Source organism: Polypterus senegalus, chromosome 14 (genome assembly GCF_016835505.1).
Source record: "Polypterus senegalus isolate Bchr_013 chromosome 14, ASM1683550v1, whole genome shotgun sequence".
Classification (NCBI taxonomy): domain Eukaryota; kingdom Metazoa; phylum Chordata; class Cladistia; order Polypteriformes; family Polypteridae; genus Polypterus; species Polypterus senegalus.
The window spans coordinates 79,350,271-79,366,805 of NC_053167.1; the positions used below are offsets into that span (position 1 = coordinate 79,350,271).

The 16,535-nt window shown below is 35.2% G+C and overlaps 1 protein-coding gene across 4 annotated transcripts in view; it reads left to right on the plus strand.

Annotated features, from left to right (window-relative positions):
• The window catches only part of prrx1b (paired related homeobox 1b), a 49,644-nt gene that overhangs the window by 11,301 nt on the left and 21,808 nt on the right, over positions 1–16,535 (plus strand). For 3 of the 4 annotated variants that reach the window (XM_039734506.1, XM_039734505.1, XM_039734507.1), the window contains exons 2-3: positions 3,321–3,496; positions 4,915–5,096. In XM_039734506.1, the coding sequence (XP_039590440.1) occupies positions 3,321–3,496; positions 4,915–5,096 (358 nt within the window). Of the gene's footprint in view, positions 1–3,320; positions 3,497–4,914; positions 5,097–10,398; positions 11,387–16,535 lie in introns of those variants that run through there. The other variant, XM_039734504.1, reaches the window with a different exon arrangement.

Here is a 16,535-nt window from a genome sequence, read left to right on the forward strand (position 1 = left end):
TCTTTGGCAAAATATATTATTAATAAAATGTGCTGCTTTGCTGGAAAATTAAATTGTTCATTAAAATTAAGCTGCAGCATGCCCCAGCAAAGTAAATCTTTCAAAGCAAATTCACAACAATAACAAAGGAGTCACAATGAACCCCTATGAACTTGTGTCCCACAATGAGCGCTTAAAGACCAAGGGTATGTATGCGTTCAAAGAGGGGTTATCTCAATATAAGCTTAGACGTGAACTTAAAATGCTCAGAGTTTTAAAATCACATTACTGAGTCCAGCCTGAGTGCACGAGGCAATGAAAGTTGGCACACTAATTAATCTAAACATGCCATGCAAGTCTTCTTCCATTCCAAATACTGAAACATATTAGGCTTTGTTAAACTCCACTATTAAAATAACAGAGGGCTGTGAAGACTTCCACACCCACCTTTGTTGTCCATGCTGACCCATGCATTTTTGTGTCCTTTTTATTGCTACCATCTCAGAGAAGTATCAATTAACTGGGAAAACGTGGGATGAAAAAAATATCAAGAGCCATATAATTTAAGCAGTTACACTTCTAATTATTAAATTAATGTCTTTGCAAAAGTGAAGGCTTAAAGTAATACTCCAATCATCTAAAGATACTTTAAACATTTATTTTATTTTATTTTTTTAGAAATTACTTGTGCTGTCAAAATTATTCTTAAAGGGATGAAACTTTTGTATGGGTGAAAATTATAGTGGTCACCGATCAGATTATAGGCAGAAGCACTGCTGTTGAGCCGCAGTAAATATGGAGACTTTAATGTTTGTTGTGTGTCAGCAAACTGAGGATAAGGTTGGACTGAGATGACTGAGCTACAATATGAGTGGCACAAACTCTGTTATGAAATCTAACATCGATTATGCATATGTCTTACAGAAAAGAATTCTGAATTACCCACAGTACGTTAAACATGCTCTACATATACGTAGTTGTACTCCCCTTGAGTAGCTAGGCCTGATTAGTCTCTGCAAGTGTCACTCTACCTTATTCACATTTGTGTTCTGTAGGAGGACAGAGGGTACATTAAGTCACACATCCGCCTCACAGTGTTTGGACCCCAGTTTCCTTTCAAGTTGGAGTCCATTAGTTGCATTTCTCAGGCTCAAAGGGCAAAATAAATGCCTGTGTTTGAGTGTGTACTAAAATGGACAGACGTCTGCCTAGAAGCCACGAGCCACTATATGAAAATTCAGCTGCAAATGGTTTCTGTCCAGAATAAGTAGTTTTAATAAAGAGCATAGACAGATGTTCTGTGCTTAAACATGTATCAGCTCGTTTAGAGGGACAAAGATTACCATTTTAATGTTATTAGATATAAGTTCATTTATGACTGACCTCTCGTAGATTATGTACAGACATTGTGGGTTGTTGCATGTACAATCATTAGTTAAGTTATACCTGATGTGCAATACTGACACTGATTTCAGTTTAAAGAACGCTTGCTAAGGTTAGCGGTGCAGAAGGACATGCCCAGCTGATTACATCTGAAATGACCGACTTTTGTAGCTGTTCATGAATACAAAATCTAAGATAAAAATATATCGTCTACTCATGTATACACTCACACATACTCATGCCAGTCACCTATTCATTTTTCAGACATGTGTTTGGATTAAAGAAATAAATCAGAGTACACAGACTCATGGGAAATGGACTATTTCAACACTTAAATTATAGAACATTTTATAAATAATTGGAGAACATTTAGTCAATCAAAGCTCTTTGTCCCTATGTCATCATACTCATGTACTTTACTTGGTATTTTGATCCTGATTCTAACAACCATTTGTATGCAGAAATGCTTACAGGATTCTGTTGTAAATGTCATTCCATTTTAGTTCCATTTGTGTCTAACAGTACTTTTATTATTCTTATATTTATTACTTGGTAGTACTATTGTCCTGTGTGCAGAGTACAGTGAAATTTTTATTTCCATGTCCAACCAACATTCAACATGATGCCACTCTCGAGCACCATGATAAACAAGAACGTATTTCAATACAAAACTTGATTTAAATTAATAGAGAAGTCAAGTCAGCTTTTCTTTTGTACTCTTTATATTTGTTTCCATAGTTAAATAAAAGACTTCCACCTCACGCCCTGCCCAGGGTTTGTTTCCTGCCTTGCACCCTGTGTTGGCTGGGATTGGCTCCAGCAGACTCCCATGACCCTGTTGTTAGGATATAGCGGTTGGATAATGGATGGATGGATGGACTTCCACCTCATCAAATGTATCAATGCCTTTGAGAATTGTCTTGTCCTGGATTAGGTCCACACACACATCTCTCCACTGTTCAAAACAAAAGAAGATGAACACCGTCTAGATCTGCTGTGTCTTTTTCATAGTGATATAACCACAAATACTGATAATACTCCTGAAACAGTCTCACTAATGCATCATACAAAGCATCCTTTGATTGATATTCAACAGTTTATAGAAAATACTCTTGACATTTGAGCAACTTTCATAATTGCTTTTACATTCTCCCATGCTAACATACATCTGAGAATACAGTTTCAGAGTTCACCCAATGACCAAACCAGAAATGACAAGCTGGTCACTTGAACTGTGTGGCAGCAGACATAGTCAATGAGCCAATATAATATCCAGTTCAGATTTCAGCACATTTTGCTGCCTCGCACATGCAACCAGTCTGTGTTTTCTCAAGTCATGTGCTATATCACAAATGTTTAATGGAAATTCTACCATATTTACTAAGATGTGATATTTATACAATTGACATTGTGTATTGTTGCACTTATACCTGACATTATGTTTAAAATTGATTGAAAGGGAGACAATATAATTTCTTATATGTATTGTTATGCATTTCATTGAGTATTTTATAAACACACAATAACTGTATGTTTATATCAACACAGTTTATATAACAGTATCCTACACACAGGCATTCATGCCAATAATACTCACAGGCACTCATAGCTGCAGCAATGCATGTAGTGTAGTTGTTTTCTTTTTCATTATTTTTATGCACTTCCAATGGCAAAACTTCAAGTCCAAAGTGCATTCTTTTAAAAGTTCTGCTGTTTGTTTTGAAATGGCTAGAGCCACGTGACTATCTTGCAGACACCCACCATGTATACTGATTCCATATGTGGGTTTCCTCACATGCAGAGTTCAGTCTCACTTAGTCTGTTAGAAGCTCTTTGTGTATTTTAATGAATTTATCTGAAATTAGCTCCATTCTTCAACACTAGCCTTGATCCAGTTTGTTTATCAGATGAAGGTCTCATGTCACATCCATGTTTTACCTGTGTTTCTTGAATCTCAGATGACCAGTTAAACTCAGAAGAGAAGAAGAAAAGAAAGCAACGGCGAAACAGAACTACCTTCAACAGCAGTCAGCTTCAGGCACTGGAGAGAGTATTTGAAAGGACGCACTACCCTGATGCCTTTGTACGAGAGGACCTTGCACGTCGTGTAAATCTCACTGAAGCCCGCGTCCAGGTAATCCTTGCATGTGGGAAAAATTAAATCACTATTCCATACAGTAATTCATATCGACTTGCCAAAGCAGTTAACCTTACCAGACAATATCTAATCCCTTTGAGGTTTGCTCTTTTTATTTTATCATTTTTTGACAAGCAATAATAGAATACATGTGTTTTTAATTATCTGATTTGAAGTGCATTTCTGAGCATCTGTAAAGTTTCTTTAGGCATGAAGTTTCCAACTTTATTAGAAAACAATTGTATAGCAAAGTCAAATATGACAATATTCCGATGGCAAAGACAAAAATTAAAAAACCCCTTGAAACAACTTTTCTGAAATAAACCAATTTGGATTCAGAAAAGTACAAAACATTCATTGTGATTTGCTATGATCATCATGTAGGCTGCAGCCATTCAGTTTTGTAGTTTATTTCTTTTATTTTTCAGTTTACAAAAAATAGCAAGTATATTTTATTTGTGACTTATTCAAAAAGAAAAAAGACATACAATGCCCTGTTTAGCTGCCTATTCATTTCAAAGTATTGGTTCAAAATGGTAATTATATAAGGTTATTTACTTTTTACAGACATACGGAATCTTTAGGTCGATCATTTTTTGAGCCAGCAGGATTTTAAGAAGCCATTGCCTAACCTGGTAATAAGGAGCAATTGGCCTAAGATAGCGACCAGACTTTGATGAAAAGCATTTCCGGTGCAAGACACAGTACCAATTGAACATGCACTCTTAATAGTCTAGGATATGAGTTACCATAAACTTAGCCCTATTGTTTAGGACAGAAGCAAAGTCCTGGTGGAAATCCACCTAATTTCAGGGTGTACATGTAAACTCTATTTGAAAGACTCCTCAGCTGAGGACTAATCAGTAGATGTAAGGCAACCTTGTTACCTGTTTTACCATTTTGGTTTACACCAGTGGTGTCTAGTAAATGATGATTGCACAATAGTATCCTGGATAACAGTATCAGAGTCCTGGACTGAATTCCCAGCTCATTTGCTGTATTGAATTTAAATGTTGTCTCTGTGTTGTTGTGAGTTTTTAACATTTCCATTAGATTCAGCTGGTCTGGTGTGCCTGTGTGTACCGTGTAATGACCTGCCATTCTGTTTAGGGCAGTTTTCTGTCTTTGAACTTTTGAGATATACGGCACTCTGGTTTCCTCAGAATATATTCAGCAAAAGTGAACTAATAAGGGTGATGGGTAGATCATGGAATCAAAAGTAGTCTTTAGTTTTTGCAGTTTCTGGAATGTGAACTCAGTCATGAAATCAATATTTTAATTCTCCAGATAACTGACCTAAAGAAAATTCACAGTAATGATTCATATTCAAAAACACCTCACATCATTTAAATTAGTATGATTTGTTTCAATAATTTCTATTATTAGCTCATTGTATGATGAAAATACTTTTTTAGGTATGGTTTCAGAATCGGAGAGCCAAGTTCCGAAGGAATGAGAGAGCCATGCTTGCCAGCAAAAATGCTTCCTTGCTCAAGTCCTACTCAGGGGACGTGACTGCTGTAGAACAGCCAATTGTACCTCGTCCTGCTCCACGGCCTAACGACTATCTCTCCTGGGGCACTGCTACACCCTACAGGTGAATCACAACCCGAGTGTTTATCTTTACATTAGTGTCTACATATTCTTGGTGTCCATTTTTTCTTTCTCTTCTTGTGACATCTGTCATGGATCACTTTCCTTTTTCTTTTGTGGGATCTAATTTTTTTTGTCTATTTTAAGGTTCTTCTTTTGTTTCTTTCCATTTTTACAAATCAATGCATGTCTACTGAAGGAGGTGTGAAAGTAAGAAAAATGAGCTTTGTTTAGCAGAAAGTATGAAAGTTTGAAGTAATCAAGAGGCTGAACTTAGACACCACTGGATTCCATTCTTTTAACGTAACCCGTTCAGATTTTGTCAAATGAAGATGTGCACATCATGACTATAACTGAAAAAACCCAGTTCAGGGTCTGGATGGATGGAAGGATGGAGTGATATTCTTAAGAGGGAAAGAATAATTAATCACACATATGAGACTAAACTGTTTGTGCTAAATGGAAATCCTGGGGAGAAATGCATCAGTAGTAATAGTAGTAATTGTATTGTCACATATACAGGGTGGTCCAGATCTAATTATGCAATTTTCATTACGCTATAACTTGTTAAGTTTATTACATAGAAAATCACCCGAAAAATCCCAGACCATCGAGAAGTGTACGAGCTGACGACATGAATAATTGTCTTCGGGCGGAACTGGAATCGTCCCCACATAAATCAAAGTCGTCCAGATGATCTAGATCTGCATAATTAGATCTGGATCACCCTGTACAGAGTACAATAAAATTTTTATTTGCATGTTCAACCAACTTGCAACATGTTGTCACTTTGTTGGTCCATGGGAAACCTTTAAATATTATATCTAAACTATGCTTCCAAGAAAGTATGCCTAATGCACTTATATGGAAAATAACAAATATTGAATACATTAATATAGCTCTGCAATGTGAATGACACTATTGAAAATAATTTTTAACACATGTTAATATTTATAACACTGTGTTATCTTTCAAACATCCCACATTTCTCTGTTTCTTGCAAATGGTAATACAGAGACATTGAATTTGATGGTAAATAAAGAATTATGTTCCAAAATTCATTAATTTCTTAGATTGTGCAAAATATGAATGGAAGTGCTTTTGAAGATAAATCTTTTTTTCCATTTTTACCTGAAGAATAGTATTATTTTGTAAGTTTTGTAATTGTTCTCTTTAATTCACGATTTGAATCGAGGGCATGTTACCTTTGTAATCAAATGTAAAGATACACGTAATTGCCTACTGTTTCGCAAAAATCCAGCACATTTAAGTGTAGTGAAAATGTTTAAGATACCAAGAAAATATACATACTTAAATTTGTATAATAGCATGTATTTAGTAATTTTTCATATCAATTAATCTAAAGTAGAAACAAAAAATGAGTAAAGGTTATTAAAATAAAAGGAATGTTGGACACACCAAGTTTCAGTCTTATATCTACTTGTACAATCAAGCCAGTTTTTTCTTTCTAGATGCACACCACTGCAGTTCTTTACTGACTCTATTATAATCCATATTCATTTTAAAATTTGTACTTAATTTAATACAGGAATATAAACTTGAGTTAAGTCTTTTCAGTGATTAGAGTAGAATAAGCACAAGAAATCTTAACAGTTGCAGAGAAAAAAGTATTATAAACATTTATCTTGAACCATTTGATTTCCAGAGGGAAGTTTTGCAAATTACTTTTAAATGACGATAATGGAACTGGAGACAAATTTGTCTGACAAGATGATCGTGTATTAAATCCTGCAGCCAAAACAAATGTCAAAGAAGTTGCAGATTGAAAACATTACTGAAAATGCGGTGCTTACTGCAATATATATTGCATATTACATAAACAGCTTACTATTGTTTTAGTTTGATGTTAAGAAATGATATGATAACCCATGGAATAATACAGGCAAATATTACTTATGCTGGTAAAAATATTCTTTCAGTTAGGTGTAGCACTGAAGGTGGTACTGTGGTTAGCATAGCTGCCACATGGTTATGGAAATGCGTACTTAGCTTTCTTCAGACATTTTAAACACTTCACACATCTAGGATTGTCTCTTACAAGATAAGCTCCAGCCCTCTGTGACTTAGATTAAATGAATTTGAGATCACTATCTTAAAATACTGTATCTATATGGGGATACTTTTGAGGTGCTATGCTTTGTCGACCATTCAGATCTGCTAATGAACAGCATCTTGTGATGCCACCTCTGCATGGCATCAGATCTCAATCCAGACTGTTTTCATTTGTAGCTCCTAGCTGGTGGGATGCACTACCCACCTCCATTCAAAGTTCTGACTTTTCAATGTGTTTAAGAAATGTTTCATAACTCTCTTGTTTGGTGAATTTCTGTCTAAGTGATACTAGGTTTTTGTAACCTAGGAATTGTAGCCAGCTTGTTTTTGTCCTCAGCTCTTCACTTGTGATGATCAATTGTGTTACCTTGTCCTGTAACTCCAAACAGTCCCCCAGTTTAATGTTTACTTCATTTTACTGATCTTGTATGTAAGCTGCTTTGGAAAATGTACATTTTCTCCTATTTCTGTTAGCTGTGCTTGCTAGTACACATACTTTTCCTGTAGTCCTGAACACTGAATAACAGTGGTTTAATAATAATAATAATTCTTTACATTTATATAATGCTTTTCTCACTACTCAAAGTGCTTTTCATAGTGATTCAGGAACCAATTCAACCACCACTAATGTGTAGCATCCACCTGGATGATGCGACAACAGTCATTTTTGCACCAGTATGCTCAACACACATTAGCTATTAGGTTGTGAAGGCCTGAGAGTGAGACAGTTAGAAAAAGGGGATTATTATTAGGGGGGAGGAGGGTTGACAAAGCCATGGAGGGCAATTTAGTCTGGATATTGGGGTTCACCCTGATCTTTTATGACCACACAGAGTCAGGACCTCGGTTTTATGTCTCAACACTATTTTTACAGCACAATGTCCCCATCACTGCACTGTGACATTGGGATCAATACACAAACCACAGGGCAAGCAATACTTGATGACCTCACCAACACCTCTTTCAGTAGCAACCCAAGTTTTTCCTAGATGGTTTCCCAGTAAAGTGCTGACCAGGCCCGAACATGCTTAGCTTCAGGTGGATGATCTGTTTTGAAATGTATAGGAAATATATATATATATTTTTTTTTCATTAACTATTCATTTATATCTTGTCTGCATCACCCATTTCACTTTCACATAGTTAAAACAATTAAAATATTTTGCTGAAAAAATATAAAATGAAATCTTAATTATTAAATAATGGATCTTGTCTCATGCTCCTTGTAGTGCATGACAGTCAGTTATAGTCACACACACACAAATTCCAGTAGAAATAATTACATTGAAACAATGAACAAAATAACACTCCAATTCAGAAAAAAAGACTGAGTGGAAAAAGCTTGTTTTTTAACTTGTATTTTATTAATGTAAAAGAGGCTGAAACACAAGACAAAAGTATCTTAAGAACACTTGTCACAACAGAAGACAAGATGCAAAGGAAGACAAAATCTCATTGTACAAGTGAATGGTGGCATAAGGAAACAATTACAGGTTCACAATTTATTTATTTCAAATTGGCATCTGAGTCCAGAAGGAGTACCAGTGATTCTTTTGCAAAAAAAATTCTGACTTTAAAATGCAAAGACGTTTTGATTTCATTCACGGTAATTTTAGTTAACTTCAAACAGTGTAAATGTCAAGTGCGGAAATAATCGTAGTCCTAAATGTTCCCATTTGGCAAATGTTATTTTCCATGCTTCGATCAATCAGACAATCAGTTGGCCATTTCAAACAAAACTGCAGCAATTTTACTCTTGGTGTTTATTTAAGATGTGCTTTCGTTGTCATTTGTGGATTTTAAAGAAGAAGCAATAAAAAGCAAAAGGCTTGTTTGTGGCACATAATCTCTTATTTATGATTTTAATCAATAGGCAAAATCTGAGTTTGATAACTGGTTGCCTCTTTTGTAAAAAAAAAAAAAAAAGAAAAGTAAAAGAAAAAAATGCACCTTTTTAGGAAAAAGTATGGTGGCACTGTTGCTGTCAGAACTGTGACCTGTGTGTTTCACTGACGTTTGTGTCAAGTCTAGTCCAAGCACTTCTTGTTTCTCCTCATGTCGGCATGGGTTTTGTTTGGGTACTTTGGCTTCTTTCAACGTCCCAAAGACATACAGATTTCTAAACTGGCCCTAAATAAGTGTATGTGCCCAGCTAGTACTGCTTTAGAGACGGTTGCTACCTTTAGACTGATGCTGCCAGAATATAAAAAGTAAAAGCTTTAAAAGATTGGATTAACAAGAATACACCCACAGCTATTGTTAGTACTAACTCTATGCTCCTGCCACGGCAGTCTAATCATTTTGTTCCAATAGGCACTGCCTAAAATAATGAAATTAAATGTGTAACATTTTTAAAATTGTTGCCCACATTTTAACTGATGAACAGAAAACAGAAAAGCTGTGTTTAGTCTGCTTAATAAAACTGAACTCTTAAAAGTGTTCTGTATTGATTCTAGCATAGTGAATCTGCTACTGGTAGTTCTTTGTTACATTATTATTAAATGACGAAAGCAAGTATTTCCACATTACATCAAACAAAATATTTCTATTTAAATTAATTCTCATGTGAAGCAGACCCTGCACTACTGATATTTTTTCTGAAGTAATTCTGAAATCCAATCCAGACCTGGTAATTTTGTTATGAATTACTTTTTTGTTTTTTTTTGTAAGGGTAGCTCGCCACTTTGTCCTAACATTATAATCTGGCATTTTTTTGCATAATATAATATAGGCCTGAGCAAACACAATTAAAAATAGATATACATGTTTTTTTGTGTGGCAGAGTTAGACTTGACCACATGGCACATTGTATCTGCTTTCTCAAAAAATCCTAAACATCTACTAGGCCTTATTTTTGGATGGATATTTAAATTGATAAATTATCATACAATGAAGGCAAAACTGAGATCTTATGCAGTAGGGATTAGCAGAGGTAATTCATTTTTTTTTTAAATTATTTTATTGATTTTATTTGAAGAATAAAACACTGCATACAATCAAGTCAAACTTAACAAGCAGAAGTAATTCCCTATTTGGCATTTGTGAAATGTACAAATATCCATCTTCCATGGTGAAGATTCAAGTTTTGATTGCTGACACCAATATAATTCATTTGCTTTCCAGCATGTATATCTGTGTTAGAATGACATCTATTTGATTTTCAATATTTTCTAAAATTAATATAATCATGTTCAAGAATTTTAAAATAATCCTATATGTTTTATTCTTTTCAGTACCATGGCTACCTACTCTCCCACATGTGCAAACACCAATTCCGCCCAGGGAATGAACATGGCCAATAGCATTGCCAACCTACGCCTTAAAGCAAAGGAGTACAATTTAAATCAGGTACCAACTGTCAACTGATGGTAACAGTGACTGGGCACCAAGGAATTATCATTGTACCTGCTGTTATCCGTTAGCCGAAAGGCTAAGAACACTGACACAAGTTTACAAGTATTGCGCTTGGCAGACACAATCCAGTCGCTGGGATGTGTACAGAACCTATAATGAATTTGTATCGTTGATGGATGTAACGAAGGTGCAAAATCCAACCTGATGGGGGGGGAGAAAGACTGAATGAATCTTGTCTCTTTAAGAGTGTGGCTTGGTGGCCAGTTGACTTGAAGCTTTGATTGCAGAAATGTGACATTTCTATGGATGCTGTAAATTCAATGAATGTGGAACAGTCTTTCCAAAAATTCACCAAGAAGGATGCACAATAAAATAATTCTAGTGACCTTCAGAGAGGTAATGTGGATGGAGCACATGCCATTAAAAAAAAAAAAAGAAAGAACTCGTAAAATATTGTGAACAGATGTTCTTCATTTCAAGCCCATGAGATTTTTAAAAAGTATTCAGTAGGTTACAAAAAGACCTAATCTTCAGTCATCATTCAAAAGGCAAGATTTTGGATAAAAAATATATATATAAGACAATCAGTAGAGGGTGCTCCTCTTACCTGGATATAGGAATTTTACTTTAACCTGTTTTAAGTCTTAAAAAATATTTTTGTCTTATACCACTGCCATACAAGTGTCAAAAATGCATTTTCTTATATAATGTACATTATCGATGCAAGCCTGTAATTGTTTTGAACAGCAAAACCATACATCTGGACGTGAGACCTCTTGTTTCATTTTTGTATAATGTCTATATCTGTAACTACGTTACTGAAAGTTTAGAAGCTGATTTTTAACATAATAAAATATGCAGAACAAAGAAGCTGTTGAAAATTGTGTTAAACCGTCTGGCATGGGATGCGTTTCAAACTCATAGGTAGCAGTGAAGACAGATCAGCCGGTGCACTGCAGGGAACTGAAATAGCTCAATGTTGTTTATTCTTGCTTTATGGTAGTGTTTTCTTTCTTATTAATTTAAAAGAAAGGACTAATATTTATTATTGTAGCAAGGACCAGAATTAGCGAAAAACAGAACAAAAATGTGCATTGTGGTAAACAATGAAAAAAAAGTATTGAAAAAGAGAAATTCGTTTGGTAAAAAATATGAAATTGAGCCATAAATGTGTCTTAGCTATCTTATGATTGTAAATATATATAAATTACAGCAAACTTTGAAGCAATTATTTGTCAGCTAAATAGAGGCCAAAATATGCTCCTTCTAAGAATGGTGAAATAGTGTCCACCGTCTTATCAAAGTTTGATTTTACTGCGAAAGTAGAATAATGTATGTTAACACACAATTGTGATTCCTAAAATATGAGTATGCCACACAAGTCAATAATTCATCATTTGAACATGATTCTTAGAAAGGGGAAATTATGACACCACTAGAGGGCATTAATGGTACTATCTGCATCAGCCTCCATGTCTGAAAGTTCAGGTTACCAGAGGGAGAAACCAAACTAAATAATTATTTTTCTCTTTCAAAAATGCTTACAAGACATATTGTTTTTAAAAATAAAACCTTCATCATTTTATCCCAGATCCGCTCTTTCCATAATGTCCTCTGAATATCATTTCACACTGAAAAGCAAATAAACCCAAAACTGATATGTACACATCTCACAGTTTCAAAGTTGGATGTGGTAATATTCCAGGTTTCTCTTCCCTTACAATTCTGCTTTTAACGTGGTTTCTCTTCATAGGTTTATTTATTTTAAAAACAGATTTTTTTATGAAGCAGGAAATCCCGATTTCTTTTAAGTGGGCCCTGTGGCCTCATCTGGTTTGCTCCCGTTGTAATGTTGTTTCTACCAAATCTTCATCTAATTTTTGCTGCCTATATGCAAAACATAAAAAAAAGCAATACATTTGGCCACTCTTACAGTGTTATGCTTCACAGAAGCTACATACAGTACTTGCATTAGAATTATGTTATCAATTTCTCAGTCTGACACATTGTTCTAACACCTGGCTAGACATTTCTACAGTCAAGTAGCAGATAAATTTGACATTTTCAATGTACAGTTAAGAATTTGCTCCTTAAATTGGAGTAAAAATGAGACTTTTTGTTTGGGTTCAGTTTGAGTCTTGGGTACACTTAATTCAATGTCTGAATTTATTTAGATGAGCATTCCTTGAAGTGCCCAACATTGCCTAGGTATAAATAAATGGGGGGAAAGCTGACTTTTGAAAACACAGTCCATAATAAGACAAAAAGATGTATTCTCAGACAAAACTTGTCATCCTACAATGCAATGAAAATGCGATCCAAACTAGCTGAGAAGAAAGTGCTGAGATGTATGCAGATGACAGTTTCTGCCCATCAGCTGCAGTGCATGCCTGCTACCTCATGGGAACTGTAGTCCCCACATCGGTATTGGTATTTGGAAGGCCCTGCTCACATTACAACCCCTCTCCTTGATATGCCATATAGCCTTTATTTTAAGTTAGACCAACAGCAAAGTACATGCAAAATTTTGTGAAAACCATTTCAGCATGATTGACAAACAAAAAGATATCCAAACAGCTTACAAGTTTATTTCTGTAGATTGCCAAGCCTGTACTATTCAGGGATGGTTCCCACCTTGTGTATGGATAATCATTGGCTTTCCTTGACCCTGCTCTGGATAAAAATGGTATAAAACAGACTCCAAAGGATTTATTTAGAATGCATTATTAGAAGAAGCTAGACCATTTGTAATATAAAGTAACATTTTCTGGCTGCAACAAGTAAAAGACTATAAAACATTACTGTACAGAGCAAAATGGCTTGAGAAAATGGCAATTACAATTTAAAATTTGACTCTTTATTGTGGAATATTTTATGTTTTATTCATAATCATTTTTGTTTCTAATAGATGTATTTAATATATTAATACTGTTTGTGAAGGACTGCTGTCCTGTCCGTGGTTTGTTTCAGGGTGACAAATTAAAAAAGAATGGGTGGGTAAATTGCTATTATTATTATTATTATTATTATTATTATTATTATTATTACTAGGGGGCTCTGCCCCCTGCTCGCTTCGCTCACCAACCCCTGGTGCTACACACTAGCCACTCCGCATCTCTGCCGCTCGAATATACATATATACATTCGAAGTGAATGTACAATTTAAACAGACTGTTATTTTTATGGAAATTGTAACATTTGCATAATAGAACTAACTATTTTACATTACAGCAAGTAATCAACCATAGTAAAAAATAGTAAATCGTAATAAACTGAAAGAAAATTATGTTTCCTGTTGCGTTAGAGGTATTCGTTGTGTAATACGTTCTCGTTCTGTTTGGCCTTGAAATTAACAATTAAATACTTTTTAAACTTACACTTTTACTGTAAAACTTCAGTAAAAACAATATTTGGAATTACCTTTTCATCAATATTGCTTTGAATTTTAATTCTGTATTTGGAGTTACGTTGTGACAATGCAACGTATAAATGCCGTGAGTGAATATCGTTTCTTACTCTATAATAAATAAACCGACTTTTTGGAATATTTGTCCCTGTGATTTGTTAATTGTCATAGCAACAACTATACTAACAGGAAACTGTAAACATTTTAATATGACTGGTATAGCAAGATCTCCTTTGGTGTCTAATGTCTTCCACAGAATTTTACATGTCAGAACTGTTCGACCAATTTTGAATACAACTAATCTTAGTCCTATTGTATAGCCCATCACTCATACATGAATTACGCAATAACATTACGATACATCCTTCTTTCAACAGTAATTCGGCTGGTGGAAGACTGGACGGTGTTAATGGTTGTAGATATTCTACGGGATATTGTAAGTTGATATTTTCATCTTCTGCACAGTCACCACCAACTGTTTCAGCATAGTCTATTGATACGCATTTAACCAATTTGCAGTGTAACCGATCAACAGTTTACGCGTAAATTCATTTGACTTCATCATTTGTCGGTGCTAGGATTGCCTGTGTACTAATTTCTTTGGTTGAATAACAGGATGAAATTCTTCATTAAAATTTGGACATAGTAAGGCTTCTTTTATTGGGAACTTAAAGTGAGGAAAACAAAAAAATCTATCAGAGCTGAGAGCGCAGGAACTGTGTCTGACAAAAGGACACACACGAATGAGAAGTGAGTGGACCGTAGGCGTGGGCCATTAACCGTAAATGGTTGAGAGGAGGACGGGACTTGATAAAATCTGTTGGCAATAGTCTTGTCTTGCAGGACTTGAAAAAATCTCTTGGAAATAGTCTTGTCTCGTCTCAAGATTTTCTTTTACTATAGAGAAATTATTATTATTATACTGTGCTAAGAAGTTATTACACAGTTGAAAATAGAGCAATCCGTTTGTCCAAGCTTTTTCAAATCCAGGTCATAAATCTATCTGGGCAGAATTGGGTGCACGGTCAGAACCAACGCTGGAAAGGGCATGCAGTCCAGTGCATCATACATACATGCAGACTCACTCATTTGAGTTCATTTAGTGTTTACAGTTAGCATAGCCACAATTTTTATGTGCAAACCCCATGTAAAACACAAAGAGAATGAGCAAACTTCACCCGGACAGTGACTCTGGTGGGATTCATCCCCAGGATTCTAGAGTGGTAAGGTTGAAGTGCTAACCATAAACTTTCAAACTGCTAATTTCACATAAAACAAAGTGTTTTAGAGTCTAGTGGTGGAAACAGACTTTAGCAGACTTCAAAGGTAAACTTAAGTAAACGTACAGGATGATACATTGAGCTTTCATGCTGGTGTGGAGTGGCTGTGTACTGTCAGTAACAGCCTTCAGAAAACTTACACACTCGCTCAGAAAAAAAAAATAATCTTAAAGTCCAAGACAAGGCCTTGAATATCTGCAGAGGTCATCCTTAGCTGTCCAGCTGAATGCTTTCATGTCAGCTGTTTCTCTCAACAGGAGATATCCATCCTACCCCTCCTCCCTCATGTCTATCCATCATCTAGATAAAACTCTCTTGACTTTTTATAGTGATTTGCTTTGTTGGATTGTGGGATGGCTACCTTTACTTAAAAGTCTCTTTATTTCTGTTTTGTAACTTGTCTCTAAAAAAATTGTTGTGCCACACAAGAAAGGAGCTCCACCACTTACATCTACACTATATTTTTCAACTTTTATCTTTGTGTGGTGCAGCTTTCTAGGCTGGAGTCCTATACCTGATTGCTGTAGTTGTGGTGTTTGCATGCTTCTTTGTGTCTGTGTGGGGTTTCCACTTGGTATTGCAGTTTTGTCCACACATTTTAAAGACATTTTAACTGGTGTTTTAAAGTTGGCCCTGTGTGACCGATGGACTGAAATCCATCCACTGTCCATTTCTGCTTTGTGATCAATGCTGTCTTAGTCTTAGGCCCTGCCCCAAGTCTCCCCCCACCCGACTCCCCCACTGTGACTCTCAATTGGATCAAGCAGATTGTTTACATTTACTTTTATCTTTGAACCCTTTGCATTGTTAACTTTGATAGATAAGCATGACATATGCTTCATGGGTAGTGTCTTTTTGATGCCTATAATTGTTTCTTTTCTTAGCATGCCATGTTTTCTCATGCAGTTTTATGCCTTTATGAAATACTCATGAATACCTTCAAAGTGTGGCATAAAGGCATTCTGTCCTTTTGTGTTGATAACACACTGATTGATCTAGTGTTATTTTGAGACTTTTTAACTAATGCCATGTTAAAGTCAGAATCACAGAACATGTGTTAAAAGTTACAAATTCAGATTGCAAGTCTAAAACTACTGAAAAAATATTGTAAACTAGAAATGTGTTTTTCCAAGTTAGAGTCAAAGTGAATAGTCTCTGAATACATTCATGCTTATCATATTTGATATGATTATCTTAAAAACACATTTTTCCTAGTAAATTGTTAAGTATGTTATATTAATAACTTAAAGATACAACATTTGCAGTTGGTAAAAGGGAAGTGACTATTTTGTGAAGTCATTATAATGTTTGATTATGAAAATAGCTGGTG